At 49.4% G+C, this 19555-nt stretch overlaps 1 protein-coding gene, 1 long non-coding RNA gene and 1 pseudogene across 2 annotated transcripts; 1 reads left to right on the top strand and 2 right to left on the bottom strand.

Moving 5' to 3' along the window:
* Nucleotides 1-287: 287 nt before the first annotated feature.
* On the bottom strand, nucleotides 288-3222 carry LOC127293368 (uncharacterized). The gene is made up of 3 exons (XR_007845716.2): nucleotides 3086-3222; nucleotides 2763-2961; nucleotides 288-793 (listed from the first exon to the last, which is right to left on the bottom strand). It is a non-coding gene; the product is annotated as an uncharacterized lncRNA (long non-coding RNA).
* Nucleotides 3223-6134: 2912 nt separating this feature from the next.
* On the top strand, nucleotides 6135-11379 carry LOC127348506 (ribosome production factor 2 homolog; annotated as a pseudogene).
* Nucleotides 11380-14486: 3107 nt separating this feature from the next.
* On the bottom strand, nucleotides 14487-16161 carry LOC127348504 (uncharacterized). The gene is made up of 2 exons (XM_051374515.2): nucleotides 15402-16161; nucleotides 14487-14916 (listed from the first exon to the last, which is right to left on the bottom strand). Exons 1-2 carry the CDS (start codon nucleotides 15680-15682, stop codon nucleotides 14877-14879), a joined length of 321 nt encoding a protein of 106 aa, XP_051230475.1. The 5' UTR covers nucleotides 15683-16161; the 3' UTR covers nucleotides 14487-14876.
* Between the last annotated feature and the right edge of the window lie 3394 nt (nucleotides 16162-19555).

Raw genomic sequence — 19555 nt, 5'->3', positions numbered from 1 at the left:
CCCTCTAGGTAGGCAGGCTGTATTGGTCATCGCATGAGAGAGTGCAGTGAAGTGATCAGGGTGGCCCATACCATGATACCAACATACGCACACGACACGGCACAGAGTTTTCCTACTCATACTCTGTATATTTACTATTTCCATTTTAAGGCCACACATATTCTCGACTCTGTCATGTACTTCTCTGTAGCTACCTAGATGTCATCTGTTAAAGGTTACAGGAAAGCAAAGCCTCAGGAATTTCAACTGAATAACACCTGTTCAAGCTTCTTACAAAACCGCGTAAATAAAAGTAGATCAAATGAAGAACAAGAATACAGATTTTTATGTGAAAAATCCAAACGAGAAAAACCACGAAACGCACGGCGGCGCTCACACTATAATTTGAGGAGTATTACAATACACGAGAGGACAGACCCTCTACGTGCTATCAATATGTGTAACTTTCACTCTCATCTATTATATGAATACCTTGGACTATATATAGAGGCAAACAACTCTCTTTCTTCGCGGACACGAAATAGAGTTGTAGATGTGCTACGTCTAGCACGGTTGGCACGCCGTAGTCCTTTAGAACTCCTTCGATAGTACAACAGGTAAATAGATTTCGGATCATATTCAACAATCTCGACATTGAGCCGAAATCTCTTGCAACAGTCATAGATAGTATTCAACTCCTCAACTGAAGTCATCACAAGTAAACCTTGTGCCTTGAAACGTTTATAGGACTAATAAATTTCTCTTGAAGTCAAATTGAGCAAATCAATCTTGGGTCGTCCAGAAAATAGCACAGCTATCCTAGAAAATTACAAATTTTGTACAAGATGTGTCTACCACATGACCAAGAATTTCATTTTCCAAACTCGATCGTCCCTATATCAAGTTGCAAAAAAGGACAAATAATATTTAAATTGTGTGCTATCCACAGTCGGATTTGTCCTTTTTGTTTCTCGAGCTGCGAATCAAATTTGTTCTCCAAATTTCTTTGAGTGTAAATTAATTTTGTATCAAGGTTTCTAACTTTTTTCAAATTTTTCCGTAGCTCTTTAAAATTTACCTCTGTTCTTAGGTACTATAATAAGGGGAAGTACCAGATAGTGCCAAAGAAAAGGGAGAAAGTACCAGATATATCCTCCAAAAAAATAGAGAAAAAAAGCTTTAGGGTATATCTTAAATTCGTAAGGATGGATTCCTGTAGCCCGTCTGTGGTATGAAGGAACTCATGTTCATCTTTGACACACACAAAACTGGATTCCTAGCATAGGAATATCTTGAATTCGTAATCACGATTTCTTAATATAGATTGATACTTTGATGCCCCACTCCTAAAAACACGAAAGGCAGCCTTAAACAAAAGGGATCCAGGGACTATCACCTCAGCCCCGTGTTAGTTCTGAAGTGTAGTATGTGTCAAGATTGTTGTACAGACTCATGTTTTCCTGGCATAGGGTACTGCAGTAAGACTTATCCAATGTCATGCCGGGTCCTCGCACAAACTGTGGATTATTTGAATTGTAATGTACAAAATGAAAATGAAAATTCATAGTATGCTAGAGGTTGGTTAGTTGGCTCAGAGTACATTCTCAGGGAGAGCAATAGCACGGTTTCTGTTTGCATACATCGAAAAAAGTTCCTGTTTACAGTTCCTTATGCATTCATGCATCTAGCAAAACATACATCGTGTCTTTAGCTTCCATAGTGTCAGCTAGACAGGCATGCATGAAACTGAAACAGGTTTCAGGTAATAAAACTACGTGTCTTTAACTTATGTAGTGTTAGGTAGACAGGCATGAAACTGAATCAGATTGTTCTAGGTAATAAAACTAGAGGACTTTTATGGTACCCCCAACTGAATATAGGCTGTTTATTTTCGTTGATCTAACGGCTTGTATTAACATATACTACTGCTAAAAACCTGAGTGGTATGAAACATACCACTCACGTTAAATATGGAAGGCCACATAACACCCACGGTATTACTAATGCATGCAGAGTTAAAATCAGAAACGTCTACAATGATAGAAACAAATCCTGTTAAAAATGGAAGGCCTCATAACACCCACAACTACTCCATGCATGGTCGCCTGGTCTGGCTCCTTCACGGCGCGGTGGTGGTCTAAATTGACGCTGCCGGAGTTATTAGATCTTGGTTTCCAAAAAGCTTGAACTAACTAATTAACAGAATATGTGCAGTCACCCAGTGTTTGAAAAGAGTGGCTAAGTTGTTTCATGGCCATCAGTTCTGCATTCATGCTAAGCCGCTGGCCGCGTATTTGAACTACGTGCAGGTCGTGTTCTAAAGTTGCAGGAATAATTGGTAGGGTGCAAGAAAAAATTAGAAGGTATTAGTTAGAAAAGAACATGGAATACAAAATCAAATCTGGTTGCCAAGATTTTAGGCTAAATTAACGGGAAATTTTGTGGGACTTGATGCTTCAATAAATGACTTTCTAATTAATAGTCCACATTGCCTCTTTAAATCAACCGCTGGATTTTAATTCATACCACTCACCTCATGTGGGTAGTAAAAGTACCGTAAAACAAGCCTAAAACTATGGGCTATATACCTTTATTTGGTTTCATATTTGCTACAGTTTATTTAGAGTGTCCGTCAGCAGCACACATGTATAGGTTGGGCTTAATTAGTATTGAAGAGTATCCAACTAGTGAAAAGATGCACATCAGCTTTAGCAAGAATCAAAATCTCCATAAGCACTGTCGAATAGAAAATTGAAAATTTGCAAATTGCTATTTTTTTTAACCTTTTCGTCGATCCTGGCGCCTTGATGGTGGGTTTTTCTGAATCTGGTGGCGAGCTGTTGGCATTGTGGCCGGATACGTGATATTCTTCTGTACGACACAGAATCCCCTTCATCAAATCTAGTGTTGACTCCTCCTCCTTGAAGATTTCGGCCAGAATCTGAACCTGCCCCCACGTTCACAGGATCTACAAGCGACCCACTGCTTCGAAAAGAGGGAACATGCAAAAACGGGTGGTCGAACGAGCTTTTAGCTACAACGTCAAATCAAGCAAACACCATATGCTAATCTGAAGGGCGACTGGGCGAGCACACAAATCAGTTACCTGTAAGGCGGATCCAGCAAGAAATCTATGTCCCCTCCACTATCTTCTCCCTCCTATGTTTTCCTATCGATTTGGCTTCGCCGCCGCTCCAGACTGGGAACTCTCTCGCACGAACCATGTGTTGTAACCCTACCTGACCGATACCCGCGGAATCGAGTTCCTGTACCATGGATACACATTTCTTAGACGGTCATGTACCAAAGGCGCATGATATCCACGTGACTGCCCCAGCAAACGTCCGTCCCAAGAAGGCCCACCGTATGCTACGACATGCATCCATTAATCCCATTTTCTGCAGGCCGTACTGTACAGGAAAACAACAAGATGCACAGATCCCGAAAAAGAACAGGTGGCCGGGATATCGTGCTCATATGTGCTCGAGAGCCAAATCGCCTTGTCCAATACCCAAGAAAAGGGGCTATGTTAATGTGTGCTCAAATAGTTTACCCTTTTTCTTTCTCCTTTTTAAGTTTTTTTTGCGATTTCTCCTTTTTAATTTGAGTATGATATTAATTCTCATGGGAACCAAACGCTATTCACCAAATGAATTTACCCACATAATTGCCATGGAGTATTTTTGGTACATAAAAGTGAAGCACAGATAGTACAAGCTAGATGACACTGGTCTAAGATTGCAGTCAAGCGAAACATGAACAATTTCAGCTAAATTGCACATGTTGGAGGTTCCTTCTGGCCACCGCAGAGTGCGCACTAACTCCAAATTAATCCAAGTGTTATAGGTCATGCTTGTATCAGCTCGTGGCGGTGTCGACCTTTACAAAATCTCAGATAATGGGTGTTATGGAGCGCTAGTTCTTTTCTTCCCGATGACTCCTAGTTCTAATCCAATTGCACGGCTATGTCGCTCTGCCATTCTAGCATCGCACCCATCTTCACATTATATAATAACAATAGGTGTGCTCCTTTGAGTTCCTTGGATCCTTCTTCACTTTATATAGGGTGGGCTGATTTTAATCCATGTGCAAAAAATAAATCTTATATAGTACTACATGTTGTGGACCATCCGTGTTATGCTTTTCTTCTCTCGGTCACAGCCTTGTTGACATCAATGGGACATTTATTGGTTGCGTCAAATATTTTTACACGTGGCCTCTATTAATGCATTGGATTCGGTATAACTAGCGCGTGCATTCTACAACCAACACTCCCGGATCCGGACCCTGTTTGGTTCAAAGGAACTCCAAAAAATATTTGGAGGATTCCATTCCTTAGAACTTTTTCTTTATCGTACGATTTGAAACCATACGAATATATCCTATGTCTAGTTTGTATGAATTTCTATAGAACTTTTTTCTTTAGGTCTAATCTGCTAGAAATTCCATTTATTTTCTATCACATATGACATACACACAACGGTTAAGAAAATATTTGCTTTTTTCTGCCACACGGCAAAACAACATGTATTATACATTCTTGTGTTTCCAAGTCATGTAGCTGGACTTGAACGTGCCATGCGATTCTATTACTACACCTTTTTTTTATTCCTGCCTTTAGAAATCATAAAAGCAAAATGGGAAATTATATAGTGTAACCTACAGATTATGTCTGCCACGAGCGGATGGTTCTATTCATGTCCGCTACTGCTCATAGCCCAAAGAAATCAAAGATGGGCCAAGGCCCACCCCTCACCGCCTCCATCGTCACCACTGCTTATGGCCTACCTAACGTGAGGATAACCGACGCGTTAGGCATCAAATAGGATTTGCCTCCACGAGGGTGAACCTTTACTTTTTTCTGAGAGAGATCACAAGCATTTTATTCTTCAAGTTTAAGGTTGCATGCATATTGAGACCCGCTAGTGGCTCAACTAGCCACAGATATCTTCCCGCTGGCAAGGTCAAAGCCATCCTTGCCGGTCTATGAGCTTCAACATTAAACTCTCTCTTCTCATGGTGAAAAGAGATGTACGTTACCCCTACTGATACATCTCTCTTTAATCTCATCAATAACACTGCTGAAAGAGTTCATGTAATTCTCGTGTAGAGCATTGACAACCTCAAAACAATCCGATGCCACCTAAATTTGTCCGAGGAGGAGATCATCCACCGCATCTATAGCTTCCCTGCAAGCAAGAGCTTCAAGGGTAGGGTTGAAAATGAAACGGAAACAGACGGAAAAATGCTTTATCGTTTTTGTTTCCCTCTATCTTGTCGGAATAGAAAATGGAATCGGAATCCCCGGAAACGAATATGAAAACGGAAATCATCGGATATGAATACAGAACGGATATGTAGCGAATACGTTACGAAAACAGATATTTTCCACAACACAATGCGGCATGATACCTTGATTTGTAGACCGATAGACACATGTAAAGAAAAAGATAATAAGACATGATATAACACTTAACTTTGACAAGCGGCAATTCAACATAAAGTAACACACATAGTTTAACGGATGCATGCACATACAATTGTACATAGTTATTAGGGTTAGAGTAATTAGTGGACTTGATACGTGGCTAAGCCCGGTTTCGTGTGTAAATGTAGGCTTACTAAATGTACAAGCCTCTCTAGGTTATATTTCCATTTCCCTTTATACTTTTGCCGTTTCTATTTCTTTTTCTCAAAATGCCGTTTGCTTTTTCGTATTTGGTCCTCCATTTTCTTTTTCTTCAAAAACGAACGAAAAGTTTTCCTTTTATTCTCAGCCCTATTCAAGGGTCCCCGGATTTAGTTTAGGAGAAAGAGGGCTACTTTGCTGGGTCTGGAGAGAGCTTGATACGGCCTGCAAGCCTCCGTCACCTGACACCAGTATAGTTTTGGACTAGGCTCCATGTGTCACCGAGTATGTAGCGCCACCCAGAACCCCTGGGCAGCTGCCGCGAAGCCTCAAACTTTCTCTGCCCCTGACGCCACCGGCCTTCCTCCGCCCCTAACGTCGACCCCGGGTTCGCATCGCAGCCGCTCTGCCCGCTCACGCCGCGAGTCCGCGACCCCTTTTCTGTCGCTGCGGCTTCAAGGGTTTATCATCGGAGGAATCATCCCTTACTGCGTGGCTTGGATTCGATCAGAGGAGTAGGAAGATTATGGCGGCGATCAGGGTTCCCAAGAGCATTCGCGCCAAGAGCGAGATCCTCAAGCACGCGCCCAAGCTCCTAAGCTCCACTTCTCTTCCACCCTTTCTTCAGGTGTTGCAAATCTGTCTTCAGTTTGCAGTACCTGAACATTAGTACTCCCTCCGTTCTTTTTTTATTAGACATCGAAGTATCAGTGAACTTCAAAGATAAAGCAGGTTCCGGTGAAAAACACAAAAACATGTTAAATTTTGGCTAATCGAAAACTTTTACTTACCTTGTATCTTTGCGAGAGTGCGCTTTGCTTTTTGACATGAACCAAGTTACGCACGAAAGGTAGTGGCGTATTATCTGGGATAGGTATCTAAGAGTTATGCAGATGATCGCGCTAATATTTAATTTTACTTCGTATTGGATATTGGAAGGCTCTGCTCCTTAGGAGCCTTCGATGTCGGGAAACCTGAAATACTATGCACGTTAACTCTTGCTCTAATGTTTGTTCCAGGTTGAGAATGCCAATAAGATATTCTCCACGGTACAAAGACTAGTGCGGTTCTGAACTCTGTGCTAGCAGATCTTTTCCACCTGAAGCGTGATTATGCTGTGAAGTACACCAAGAAGAACCACAGCGTCAGGCCATTTGAGAGCGGGGACAAAATTTCTCTCGAGTTCTTCTCCCACAAGTCTGACTGCAGTCTTTTAGTGGTAAGTTGCATTATGCTGACTTGATTTGATGTTCTACTTTGTAGTTGTTGAGAAAATGGAATTGCTATTCACCCGAGAAAAGAAAGAATAATTGAAGATTTGGGTCATAACTAAAATGACTGAGTTAGCTGCACAATGAATTAATTAATATTCGTTTGAAACTTATCTGAAACCTTCCCCATTTACAGAGTTCATATTTCTCCTATTTATAACTGTAACTGTTTATGTTTTTTGCAGTATGGTTCTCATTCAAAGAAGCGGCCAAACAATCTTTTTTTGGGAAGGACTTATGATCATCACATATATGACCTTATTGAAGTAGGAGTCGAGAACTACAAATCGATAGAATCCTATGCATATGATACGAAGTTGGCTCCTAAGGCTTGGGACAAAGCCTTTGTTTGCCTTCATCGGGGAGCCCTTTGAGTGTGTTGAAGAGCTGAAGCATTTGAAGGAAATGTTGCTTGATCATTTCAAAGGAGAGGTGTGCATTTCTATTTGTATGATTTTGTTTTTCGATAAAGGGAATATATTAATATCAAAAGATACCAATTACATCCAGCCTCTGCAACAACGCAACACCCTAATGGCAGTACGGATGCACACAGCCAAAAAAAGAAAAGAAAACTAAGAAACAAAAGTCCCGCTATAGCATCCTAAGCTTAGCAACAGCAATACAACAACCACCGAGACAACACCTCAAATACAGCATCTCCAAAAATGATGCCTCCAAGAAGGAAACGGTACACCAGCGCCGTCGTCGTCCGACCAACGATCTTAGGTTTTCACTCTGAAGATAGTCCCCACTCTCAAAACAATGCCTCCAACAAATTCATTGCCAGGCACAACCAGTTAAGGCCAGACATTGGGTTTTCACCCTGAAAGGTAGGACGCTGAACTTCACCTGTGCTGCCGATCCCACTTCCATATCACTGCTGCGAATCCCGGGACACCAAGCAAGTCTCTCAACAACGCGGAGACTTGAACCTCCCTTAGCTAGTCCTCCGCTCCGGCCTTCATGTTATTCCCTTCATCTGACTGCATCCTGGACCAAAATGTCACTTGTTGCTAACACAGACCAGAGCTTCGCGCCGCTCCCTCCAGAACCAATCGGCCGGAATAAAAGCATGGGTGCGCACGACCGAATATCACCGATCTAGCAAACTCCAGGCAAAAAAAGCACTGTTACATTTGCCAGCGGCGCCTTCCGGAACTCAACATTCGAGCTAGATCGAGAAGAGCAAACCTCAGGTCTTCATCTTCGCCCAAGAGAGACCCTAGGACCGCCGCCTTTATTCAGGTCCAGCCCCCACGCCGGCGACAATCCCAGGCTGGCCACAGCTGCCGCCGGAGACACCATGCGCATATCGCGTTGTCCGGAGACACCGCACACGCCCTGGGCAACGCTGCAGCCGAACGCCAGCCCTCCGGCGATATCAGCCATCGCCGGCTTCCATGCCTCTCCTCCTCACCGCCGGTACGTGGTGACAGATCAAAAAGACCCGGCACCACCATACGCAGACCGGCCATCTCCAGCGAAGAAGAGGGCCGCCTCCACCGTCGAACCCAAGGCTGCTGCCCTGGGCGACCTCGTGCCGCGGGAGAATCCCGAGATCATCACCACGCACCAGCGAGAGGTGGAGGGGATGGCGCAGACCGCCGCCCAACACCAGCCACCACCAGCGTGCCGCCGACGGGAGGTGGGGGAGCTGCTGCACAGATCAAGTCTGGCCGCCGCCGCCCAGCCATCCGCGTCCGAGCGCCGCCGCCCAGCCATCCACACGGGAGTCGGGGGGCCGCCGCCGCAGCGTCGAGGGAAGATCTTGGCCGCCGTCCGCCATGCGCCACGAGGGAAGGCCGCCGCCGCCGCCACGCCCCACGGTCTTTGCCCGGCGGCGCCACCGGCGGCGGCGGCGGGAGGCGGTTAGGGTTTTGGGAGGGAGGGGGTACGGGAGGGAGGGGTGTTACGTGTAGGACATAAGTAATCTCTTGAGCTTCATAGTAACCTCTTTATTGTTGACATAGGTGGTAGAGAATCTGAACATTGTTGGCGTGGATCGGATATTTGTCTGCGCAGCAATCTCTCGATCCTACTACTGTCGGCATGATGCACTGTGCTCTCGGTCTAAAACGATCAGGCACATCTATTCCTAGAATGGAGCTAGTTGAAGTTGGGCCTTCAATGGACCTGGTAGTTAGACGGCACCGACTTCCTGCTCAAGATTTAGAGAAAGAAGCAATGAAGGCTCCTGGTCATGCTAAGAAGGTAAATCCAATGTGAATCTATTTTTTGTTCATCAGATATTGTTACCGTGATGATTAGGTTGCAACTGGTGCCTTTGGCCCTTAACAACTCCTACCTTGTGCACTGTTGTGCTCACTGAGAACTTGTAGATCAGTATATGGTATTCACAACTCTCAATTAACATCTTTACAGCCGAAAAATGTCACGGATAATGTAATAGATGGCAAGCAGGGCCAGGATCTACATTCCAGACCAAGAGGTTTGTGTCTATATTGTTAGAGCATCTCCAGTCGCGTCCCCCAAAGCGTCCCCCAGAGGGATTTGGGGCGCGCCGGACAAAAAAAGAGTTCCAGCCGCGTCCCCCAAAGCCCATTTTTGTCCGGCGCGGCCCGATACGGTGTCCGGCGCCCCGAGCCCGTCCCCGTCCCACAGGGGACGCTCCGGGGACGCCGGACACAACGAAAAGCGAGGCCAACCGACGCGGGCCCGACCCGTCAGCGGCACGGAAGGCTAAAACCCCGTCGCCTACCTTTGGTCAAGCGACGTTAATGGCATCCCTGTTTTCCCAGGCGACGCAGGGACGCGTCTCGTCGTGCATGGCCGCGTGGCCGTCCGCGCCGGAGTTATTGCGTCCAACCACCCGCTGCCGCCGCTGTTTTAAGACGCCCTGCAGTTATCGCCGCTCACCATAATCCTTCTCGTCGCCGCCACCTCCCCCCTCCCAGATCCTCTCCTCGCCGCTCAAAAAATGTCGAGCTCGTCCTCCCGCAAGATCGCCGCGGCGAACGGCTTCGGACGCGGCAGCCTCACCGTGGCGGAGGCGTGGGCGCTGTACCACGCCCGGTATCCAGTCCCGCCGGACATGCGGCTGCCAACCAGCGGCGGCTGGAAGATGGCCGTGAACGGCATTGGCGTTCCGCCGCCGCCGAAGCCGAAGACGGACCAATGGAGGGACGCCATCAAGGCCCGTCGGGCTCAACTCACCGCCGTGGAGCGGTTGGATCCGACGTGGGCGGTCAACGACAACGACGCCTGGTGGACGACGTACTTCCAGGCGAAGTACGACGTCGAGATGCACAGCACCGACAACCTCGTCGGCGGCCCCAACAGCTGGAACAGGGAAGGCCGCGCCCTGTTCTGGGGCATTCCGGGGCGCACCCTCGAGAACGTCATCCGCGGCCTCCGCAACGGCGCTCCAAGGCTGGAGATGCCATCGTCGCCGCCGCCGTCTCCTCAATGGCAGCCGAGGAGGACGACGTACTCGTCCTCCTCGCACTCTTCTTCCTCGGGACCGGCGCGATCGACGCCGTCCTCGTCGTACCGGTCGGCGCCCTACACCGTCCCCAAACGGGAGGTCAAGGAGGAGCCGGCGACGCCCGTCAACACGAGGCGTGGCGGTAGCGGCAGCGGGCGGCAGCAAGGGAGGCGCGGCGGCGCCCTCCTCATCCCGGCGGAGGTGAAGGAGGAGCCGGAGGAAGCGTCGCGAGCGGCGCTGGCTGGCGGAGTACGAGCGGCAGCAGCGGCTCATCGCCAGCAGCGACGACCCCGAGGACTGCACAGGGCTGCGGGCGGCGTTCTTGGCCTCCATGGACGACAAGGACGCCTGGAGGGGCGACCTGGACGCGGCGATCGCCATGTCCATCCGCGACTCCGGCAAGCCGCTGGTGGACCTCACCGACGACGGCGAGGCAGGACCAAGCGGCTTGGTGAAGGACGAGCCCATGGACGAGCCCGTCGACGAGCGCGTCAAGCAGGAGGTCGTCACCGACGAGATGTACAACTTCCAGCAGTACTACGACGCCTCCGGCCGCCGCAAGTGGTTCTAGATTAGGTTTAGTTTTAAAGTTAGTCAAATTTCGTTCGAATCTATGTAAGTTTGGACGAATCTAATCAAATCTAGTTAAGTTTAAAATTTGCGAAATTTTGTTTGGGGGACGCGACTGGGGAGCGACGTCCCCCAAACGCTGCACGAACGAAACACGTCCCCCAAACGCTCAATCCGGCGCGGTTTGGGGGACGGTTTGGGGGACGCGACTGGAGATGCTCTTATATTAGCAGTTGTAAAGTTTAAATTTAGCCTGTTGACATACTAATCCAATCCATGTTTTCTGTGAGAAAGATTCCAAAAATGGCCTTAACAAGTGACGTAAAGCACTACAGGAAAACATCACCACGCCGACGGCCTGGAGATATGCCGACGGCCAAAGGTCGGGGCCGTCGGCGTAGTCTGCAGGCGCCAAGGACTGCAGGAAGACCGTCAAGAAAAGCAAGGAGCACTCGAAGAAGCAGAAGTTCAACCCTGAATGAAATAACCCAGGAGGCTTTTCTCAGTGACATGTCAGTTTAGGTAAGGATTTTTGGTGAACCTGATTGCAAGCTGTACTGTTAAGCCAACTGAAATCCGACTTGCTGTTAGATCGTGTGTTAGATAGTTCAGTGCCATATTTTAGGCTATAAAAAATGCTTGCCCTCGTCAATATGTAGTCAACTCATTCATCTGAGTGACCTACTTAACAGGCATTATGTTCTACAATTGTTAGTCCTGACAACAGCTGATCAGAGATGATCGTTGTGATGATTTGGTTAAGTTTGGTAATCATGGACCTCGTTCTTTGTCTGAATCTGCATTTCTGTTCAAGTGTCCATTTTTCTGTGCAGAATAATCCTGTAGGCTCTGTGAATGTGCAGTTTGTACTGAACTAGAAATGGCATGTGCAAGGGTGCAGCTTCGAGCTTGATGTGATCGGACCTGGAACTGAGAACACATAATCTGTGCTAGGGTGTCTCTGCGCCTTTCCTTTTTTTAGACGATTCAATTTGTGCCTCTAGCGTGCTAGACTTGGGAAATTGATCCTCCTAACGGCATGTACATTGGTTGAGAAAAGCCTACATCGCAATATATACAAGTCATATAATGTATTATCTTTCATTACCAGTCTTAACAATTAGTCGGAGTTAGTTTAATTTCGGTAGAAAAAATTTGTTGCTAAAGGAAGATATATGATATAATGGATAAAATAGTCTACTCCTATTTTTTAAGAGATCATGTGTTGGCTTGGCCTCTTCTTTTGCATAGGCAGCATCTCTTGGCTCGCTTTATCTTTTCGAAACTCTTATCGTTTTTCCTTGCTGCCAGACATTCAGAGTCGAGACACGTACTTTGAGGATCCGTGCTGTAGCTGCTTCGGGCCTTGAATCCCGATGATGCTATCGCCTATCGCTGGCTCGATACGACGAGCTGCGTGAGCCAGTGACGACTGACAATCGATCGATGCTAGTATGGCCTATGGAGCCCTGCAGGCTAGAGGAAAACGAGACTGCTGCTGATTTGACACTGAGACTACTGACTTACGTGTAGCCTTGGTCTTGGGACTCTTCTCGCGGTAGCTAACGCCATGGGAAATACCCATGCAGCAGGAGAACGGAGTGCAAGGAGGGCACAGCTAGCTGCCTTGGGCAGGATTTCGTGTGTGTTAGAGCATCTTCAGCCGCTTCCCCAAAGTGTCTCCAAACGGCGCTGGATCGAGTGTTTGGGGGACGTGTTTCATTTGTGTCGCGTTTGCGGAACATGTCTCCAGCCGTGTTTTCAAAAAAACTCACCTCAATTAATAAAAGTGCACGAAAATAAATATTTTCATTCAAATTTGATTATATATTACAAGTTCGAATGAAAACGGCTAGATTTTATATAACCCTAGCCTACTGGCTGCCCGGTGGTGCGTTCGATGGCCCCGCCCCATCGTTGCCTCCCCTCTGCCGCAGCTCCTGCTGCACGCGCCACCTCTCCATGCGTAGGGCGGAGGCCAGACGCCGCTGCTTCATCAGCGCGTCGTCGCCTGCCCTCCCCTAGTGCGCCGCCTGGAGGGAGAGCTCAACGGCGCAGCGAATCTACGCGTCTTCGCGGGCACGGGCGTCGTCCTGGAGCTTCTTCTCCGACTCGAAGGACTCGATGAGCGTTCCTTGCTGATCAGCCGCCTCGTCCGGGTGCGGCCCGTCGTCTTCGGACCACTCGAAGTCGTCGTCGTCGTCGTCCTCCTCCTCCTCCTCCTCCTCCTCCTCCTCCTCCTCCGCCACCTCCTCCTCCTCCTCCATTTGCGCCTCTATTTGCGCCGCCAACGCGCCGGCCTCCGCCGCCAACGCATCCGCCCGCGCCCCCCCAGACCGCCTCCGCTGCCACCAGCGCCGCCTCCCGCCACTGACGGTCCTGCGCTATCTCCAGCTGCTGACGCTCCACCGCCTCCTGCCGTCGCTGCGTGATTGCCTCCTGCCGTTCACGGTTCTGGAGATCCCGGTCCATGTGCAGGCGCCGCCGGTCTGCACGCCACCGCTCCGCCTGGCACCGCCCCACCTCTTCCTCCGTGGTGGTGTCGAACACAGCTATGGTGTCTGCTAGCGCCGCCTCCTCCCACGCCCCCGTTCTCCGCAGCTTCCGGGTCGATGTCGAACTGCGGTGCTTCCGGTGGTGGAGGTTGTGGTGGAGACGGAGGTGGAGGGAACTGGCCAGCACCAGGGCGGTTCATCATTATGATGTGGTGTTTATGCAACGAGGGTTGTGCTTGCGGCAGAGAAAGGGGTGCTGGTGGCTGTGGTGACTGCCATTGAGCCGGGGAGGGGGTGCCTTTTATAGACGTCGACATCGCCAGAAGAGGCGGGAAGATTGAGCGGGAAGAGGCTAGAAGCGGCCGGAAGAACGCGGTGGCATGCGAATGCCGACAACGCGTGGAGGCTGCGCAACACCAACGAGACGTCTCGCCTATTCCTGGGTCGCCATTAAGGCAAAGTTGCGACGCTTCGTTCCTGTGTCACTACGCGCTAATAACTTCCGTCGCTAGGTAGGAGACGGTTAAGTTTAAACTTAAATTTCCCACTAACGCCTCGGGCCTGCATCTCCTGGCATCGCAAATCGTTGTGTCCGGCGTGCCGGAGCGTCCCCTGTTTAGCGGGGACGGGCTCAGCGCGCCAAACACCGTATTGGGCTGCGTCGGATAAAAAGAGGCTTTGGAACATGCGGCTGGAAGCTTTTTTTTTATCCGACGCGTCCCAAATCCCTTTGGACGACGCTTTAACACACGCGGCTGTAGACGGCGTCCAACTTTTCAGAAGCGTGGAGGTGAGGGGAGACACCGAAGCAATCCTCAACGTTTAATTTCTTGGCCTCCGTGGCGACGTTAGTACGTATACTGACCCAATGATCGCCATCTCGAATTTTTGGCATGATTGATCGTGGATTCATGCGTGGATGTTACATGCAAAAAGTACTCTGTGACAGAGACTTACCACCAACTCCTTACTCCTTTGGGTCCTTTCAAAGCATGCAAACATACGTCCCAATTATTAGCGAAATCATTGGGAAGAATGAAAGCAAGCTACTGTAGAGTCCTCGTTTTTTAAGAAAAAAAGCTAGCTAGAATCTGTGCATCCCAAGAATCTTTGAGCTTTACTCTGTTTGAGTGAATGAAGTAGCTAGCCATCAGGCTTAGCTTGGAGTTGGAGTGCTCCTTTTAACACCAATTAACCCCTCCAAAGAAGAAAAACAAAACAAAACCTCATCAAGAGAGATGAGAGGATTCAGAGCACTTTGGCCAAAGCAAAGCAATCGCGGCTCCCATGGCATCTGCACCGTCTTCCTCTCCCCCTGCCTGTCTAATACTACATTCATACTTATACTATATAACCGCCTCGACCATCATGAGCACCACCATGGCTGTTAGCCATGGAACCTTCCATTCCACTTCAGTGTTTTCGTGCTCGCTCTTGAGCCACCGTTGTTGGTCCACGGTTTATGTGCTTGATCATGTCGCTGCCTAAACTCGCTTGGCAGGTGCATCTCCCCATCTGACTCTCCTGAAAAAGCAAGGCAAAGAAATCATGGTGAGACACATGCACAGAGACAAAAGAAAACTGGTGAATCGAGGTCAGTCTGCAGATTGGTATAGCTTGTCTGATGGACAATGGGGTCCCATATATATATGCACATGTGATTTGTTAGTTTTGATATGCATAGTGTCCAAGACTATTAGGTGTGCATGGCAATAATGGTGTTTAGGCCGAGAGGATGCTCCTTCCATGCATTATCTACCTAAGTTAAGCATAATCATGGTATATGGCTCTCTATATATTAACTACAGGTTGTGGTTTTGCAATTATCTTTTGTTTGCTCTGAAGTATCAAACAGGGTTTTATTTGCACCATGCCGTGTGAGTCCATTTTTACATCGCTCCTAAAGGATCTGGGTATAGGTTTTGTACTAGAGAACTATATGTACTCTATACTGCAGATTAAACGTATACTGCAGGAAGGAAATGCAGATGAGAAGATAGTAACAGTACCTATTGTGAATCGGATCAGGGCCGTTGGGCACCTTCCTCTTGCTGTCCTTGTACATATCGTCCAATGCAGCCGGCTCCGAAGGTGGCGTTGTCGCAGCGACAGCAACTGGAGGCGGCGTGACATCAGTTGTAGCTTGTGCCGCGGCAGCAGTTGGATCAGGAGCACTCGTGCCATCAGTTGCCCCGGTCCTAATGCTGCTCGCCATTGTCGCCGACAAGAGCACCACGCAGACGAGCAAGGCCAGCGCACTGATCGGGCATCGGCCACCAATGCCACCCATTGCGCGCTTTTTCCCTTCTCTTGCTTCTGCTCCGGCTGTTAATTCTTGCTAGCTAGCGAGCTTCCGTCTCCCCGATCTTCTCCTGATGGTGAAGAGAAGGCGCTAGGAAGAAATGCCGGTGCAGCTGAGAGGCGAGGCAGGATTCTGGTACAAGAGAATCTGTTGGGACTTGGTAGCAATGAGGCCGGAGAGGAGAGTGACAAGTGGCTGCTGATGGAAGTGCTTGTGATTCTACTAGCTACCTATACATGCTTATATATACACCAGCAAATCTGATCTTATGTCTCTGTCTGTTGTAGTTTTAGCTTTGATCCCCCGATGTCGATAGTCTTATATAGACAGAGACGTAGCAAGGCTCTGGTTTTCCTTTGTTGCTTGCTTGGCTCGAAAAAGCAGCAGAGATCGAGAGCCCAGCAGGTCTAGTCGTGATCGACCTATGTAAAGAAGACAGGGAGGTTCCAAAATAGCATCACCACCTATACTATTCGAATAGGTTATGTGCAGTACTGGGCCTGCCCGCTCACTCTGTCTGAGGCAGCCTCGACTCTGAACAATCTGATTGGTCACCTGACCAGTTAGTAGTACTGGAATACTGGCAGTAGTATCAGATATGGTGGCTGCTTTATACGTTCTTCTAGCATTGGCCCCAATGATTCCGCTGCATATGGTTTGTGTTGATGGCGACATGTGAGCCTCGTATCGGCGAGCCGGGGAACCGGAGCGCAGTGGTGGCCATGGCCATCAGGTCATTGCCGCCTATGGATTTGCGGGCTAGGATATGGGAAAGCGACCATGTGATCGATCGAGCATCGATGCGCTTCTCCTTGGCCCATCGCCCCTTTGAGTTGGGTTCCCGATCTGGACGGACCCATCGCTGTCTCTCGGCGAATGGCCATGGCGCATCTCTATCCCTGGCCTGGAATCATGGCGGCTCGAGCTTTTCCGGCTTTTGAGACCCGGCTGGCCAGGGTGGCGTACAACGCTGCCGCCGCTGCATGTAAATTACCATCGCAGTCCATGGATATCGCTATCCCCTGGAATCTCCTGCCGTTTCAGAGACAGAGAGACAGGATGGAGGAATGTTTTTTGGAAACTGCTGGGCGTCCCCCGGGGGATCTGATTCCCCAGCCCCCGGTCCCCGGCCGTCGGATCAACCATTTTGACGGTTAGATTTGCATGTAGCAAAAAAACATCTCCGGCAGCAAAAAATCACCCCCGGCAGCAAATGACTGAAGCAAAAAACGGTTCGTTTAGAAAAGAAAATAAAAAGGCTGGGCTCGCCGGAGACCTCGCCGGAGACCACGTAGCAAACATATTACGCAGATGTAGCAAAAACACAAATAAATTGTAGCAAATTTTTTTTTTATGTTGCAAATCCTCTAAAACATCAACGGAGACATCGCCTGCAGCCGGCAGCAACGCTGTCTGAGGTTGTAGCAACTCCGTCCGTCAAAGAAGCAACGCCACAAGCTGCTAGTAGCAACGCCCTATGCCTATGGTAGCAAAAATCCACCCTCCGCCGGAAAATCGTAGCAAACCTAAACTCGTCGGAAAATCGAAGCATAATTTTGTACCAAAAATAGCAAAACAGTTTTAATAATTGTAGCAAAAAAATATACTATTGTAGCATCGTGGCTTCGTAGCACTTTGAGGTAGCAAAAAAAAAACAATCCATCCTATCCTCTCCTCTGGCTCAGCACACATGAACGCACTTCCCCGCCGCCGCCGCTACTGCTAGCTTCGCTTTGGGCCGCGCTCCACTGCCCGTCGATGAGGTTGCCTCTCGCGCCGGGATGCACCCTGTTCCGCTCCTTCCGCGCGAGACCCCAGCCACCGATATGGTCCATGCATGCGGCACGGCGGTGGGAGTGGCTCAGGCGGGGCACGGCGACCAGAGCTCATGCGGAAGGCTCCCTGGCCGGCAACGGGGGCATCAAGATCTCGGGGCGCCATGGCCGCACCTCGCGGCGGCGCGCAGCGGCACCCCGAAGTTGTGGGGCGTGGCGGCGCATGGAGTGCTGGGGCACGGCAGCGGGAGTGGTGGGGCGTGGCGGCGCATGGCTGCGACGCCGCGGGAGGCTCGTGCGGGAAGCCTGCCAAGCTCGCGCGCGTGGCTCTGGGGCGCGGCGGCGCGTGCATGGCGGAGGTGCGGAGCGGTTTGCCTGGTGCGGTTGCAAGCCAAAGGAAGAAGATAAGAAGAGAGGATGGGGATGGCACGTGGGTGGGCCCACCTCGTTGACACCCCACGTCATGGGCGTTTGGACGCCGCGTGATGAGCGCATCGAACGGCCACCGAACCGGAGGCTGGGACGCGCAGGATCCCCCGGAGGGATTAGATCATTTCCCATGTTTTTATCCGGGAGGATCTTTTGACCGGACGGTCGCCCTTGCCTCGCCTCCCTTGGACCGTGGAGACAGGCGGTTTGAACCGGATCGGTGCCGTCCCCGCGGCGTGATGCAAATGAGTGGCGACCACGCCGCCGCCGGCACCGCGGCTGTTGATCGGTGATTGGCTTTTCGTGGCTGGTAGTATTCTACGGGTAGACAGAGCCGGTCGCGGCTAGTCTACAACCAGAATTTATATGTAGAGGTTATTATATGGATACTGCTGAGGATCCTCCGGATGTTAGAATCGTTCCATCCTCCTGCTTCCCTGTGCCACGTGTCCACATTCAGCCAAAAATCCTGATGTTGCTTCGTCGCAGCAAAAAAGATTCCGCTTTTGCTTCATTGAAGCAAAAACGGTTCGATTAAAAATAGAAGGAGAGTTGCTGGAGACTCGTTTAGACTTTGCTTCGTCGCAGCAAAAAAACCTTCCGCTTTTGCTTCATTGAAGCAAAAAACGATTCGCCTAGAAATAGAAAAGCAAAGACATGTCCTCCGACTTTGCTTCGTCGCAGCAAAAAAAAGTCCCACTTTTGTTTCATTGAAGTAAAAACCGGCTCGACTAAAATAGAAGTAGAGTCACGACTTGTTCAGACTTTGCTTCGTTGCAGCAAAAAACCTTCCGCTTTTGCTTTATTGAAGCAGACTAAAAATAGAAAGAGAGTTGTGACTCGTTCAGACTTTGTTTCGTCGCAGAAAAAATCTTTTGCTTTTATTTCATTGAAGCGGAAAAATGATTCACCTAGAAATAAAAAAACAAAAGATCATCCAACACAGATTTCGTCGGAGACTCGCCAGAGACATTGTAGCACAAAATTTATAATAAAGTAGCAGAATGACAGAATATTTGCAGCCCCGCCGCTGATTATTTGCAGCACCACCGATGTCCATTTGCAGCTCCGACGAACAACCTTTGTAGCTCCGGCAAGCAACCTTTGTAGCACCGTCACTGACAGTTTGTAGCACCGCCGCTAACGGTTTGTAGCTTCGGAAAATAGCCTTTGCAACACCGCTAATGCACATTTGCAGCTCGCCATTGCAGCTCCGGCGAGCAGCCTTTTGCAGCACCGACTTCCTTCATTCGCAGCTCCGATGGGCAGCGTTTGCAGCACCGTCGGCCACCCATTGCAAACTGCTGTTGTAGCACCAAACTCTGCCCGTAGCAACGCCAACGTTTGTCGTAGCACCGCCGGCCAGTTGCCGGAGTTCCACCGCCACGCCTGGCGGCACAGCCCCTGCACCCTAGTGTTAGCTCGTCCCGGAGCCATCCCTGCGAGCTCCACCTCACCAGATTGCCGGCGCGAGAGCTTGGGTTACGGGCCTCATCCGCAAGCTCCTTCTAATGTGAGCGCGAGCGCCGGGAGGACAATTGCTTCGGGCTCCGCTGCAGCCTCTATCTCTGGCGACGGCCGGAGCCAGGGGAGCTAGGCGCCATTCCAGGGCGGTGCAAGCTGTCCTCGGCGGTGCTATTCATCTGGCCGCAAGCGT

Source organism: Lolium perenne, chromosome 4 (genome assembly GCF_019359855.2).
Source record: "Lolium perenne isolate Kyuss_39 chromosome 4, Kyuss_2.0, whole genome shotgun sequence".
Taxonomy (NCBI): domain Eukaryota; kingdom Viridiplantae; phylum Streptophyta; class Magnoliopsida; order Poales; family Poaceae; genus Lolium; species Lolium perenne.
The sequence above is the reverse complement of the archived record's forward strand: the minus strand, read 5'-3'. Positions and strand labels throughout refer to the sequence as shown.

What these genes read in the sequence shown, in the direction of transcription:
- LOC127348504 (XM_051374515.2), bottom strand. Translation starts at nt 15,682, where the DNA reads ATGGGTGGCATTGGTGGCCGATGCCCGATCAGTGCGCTGGCCTTGCTC. An exon ending in CCTGATCCGATTCACAATAG is followed by an intron (nt 14,917 to 15,401) that starts GTACTGTTACTA and finishes TTGCTTTTTCAG; the next exon opens with GAGAGTCAGATGGGGAGATG.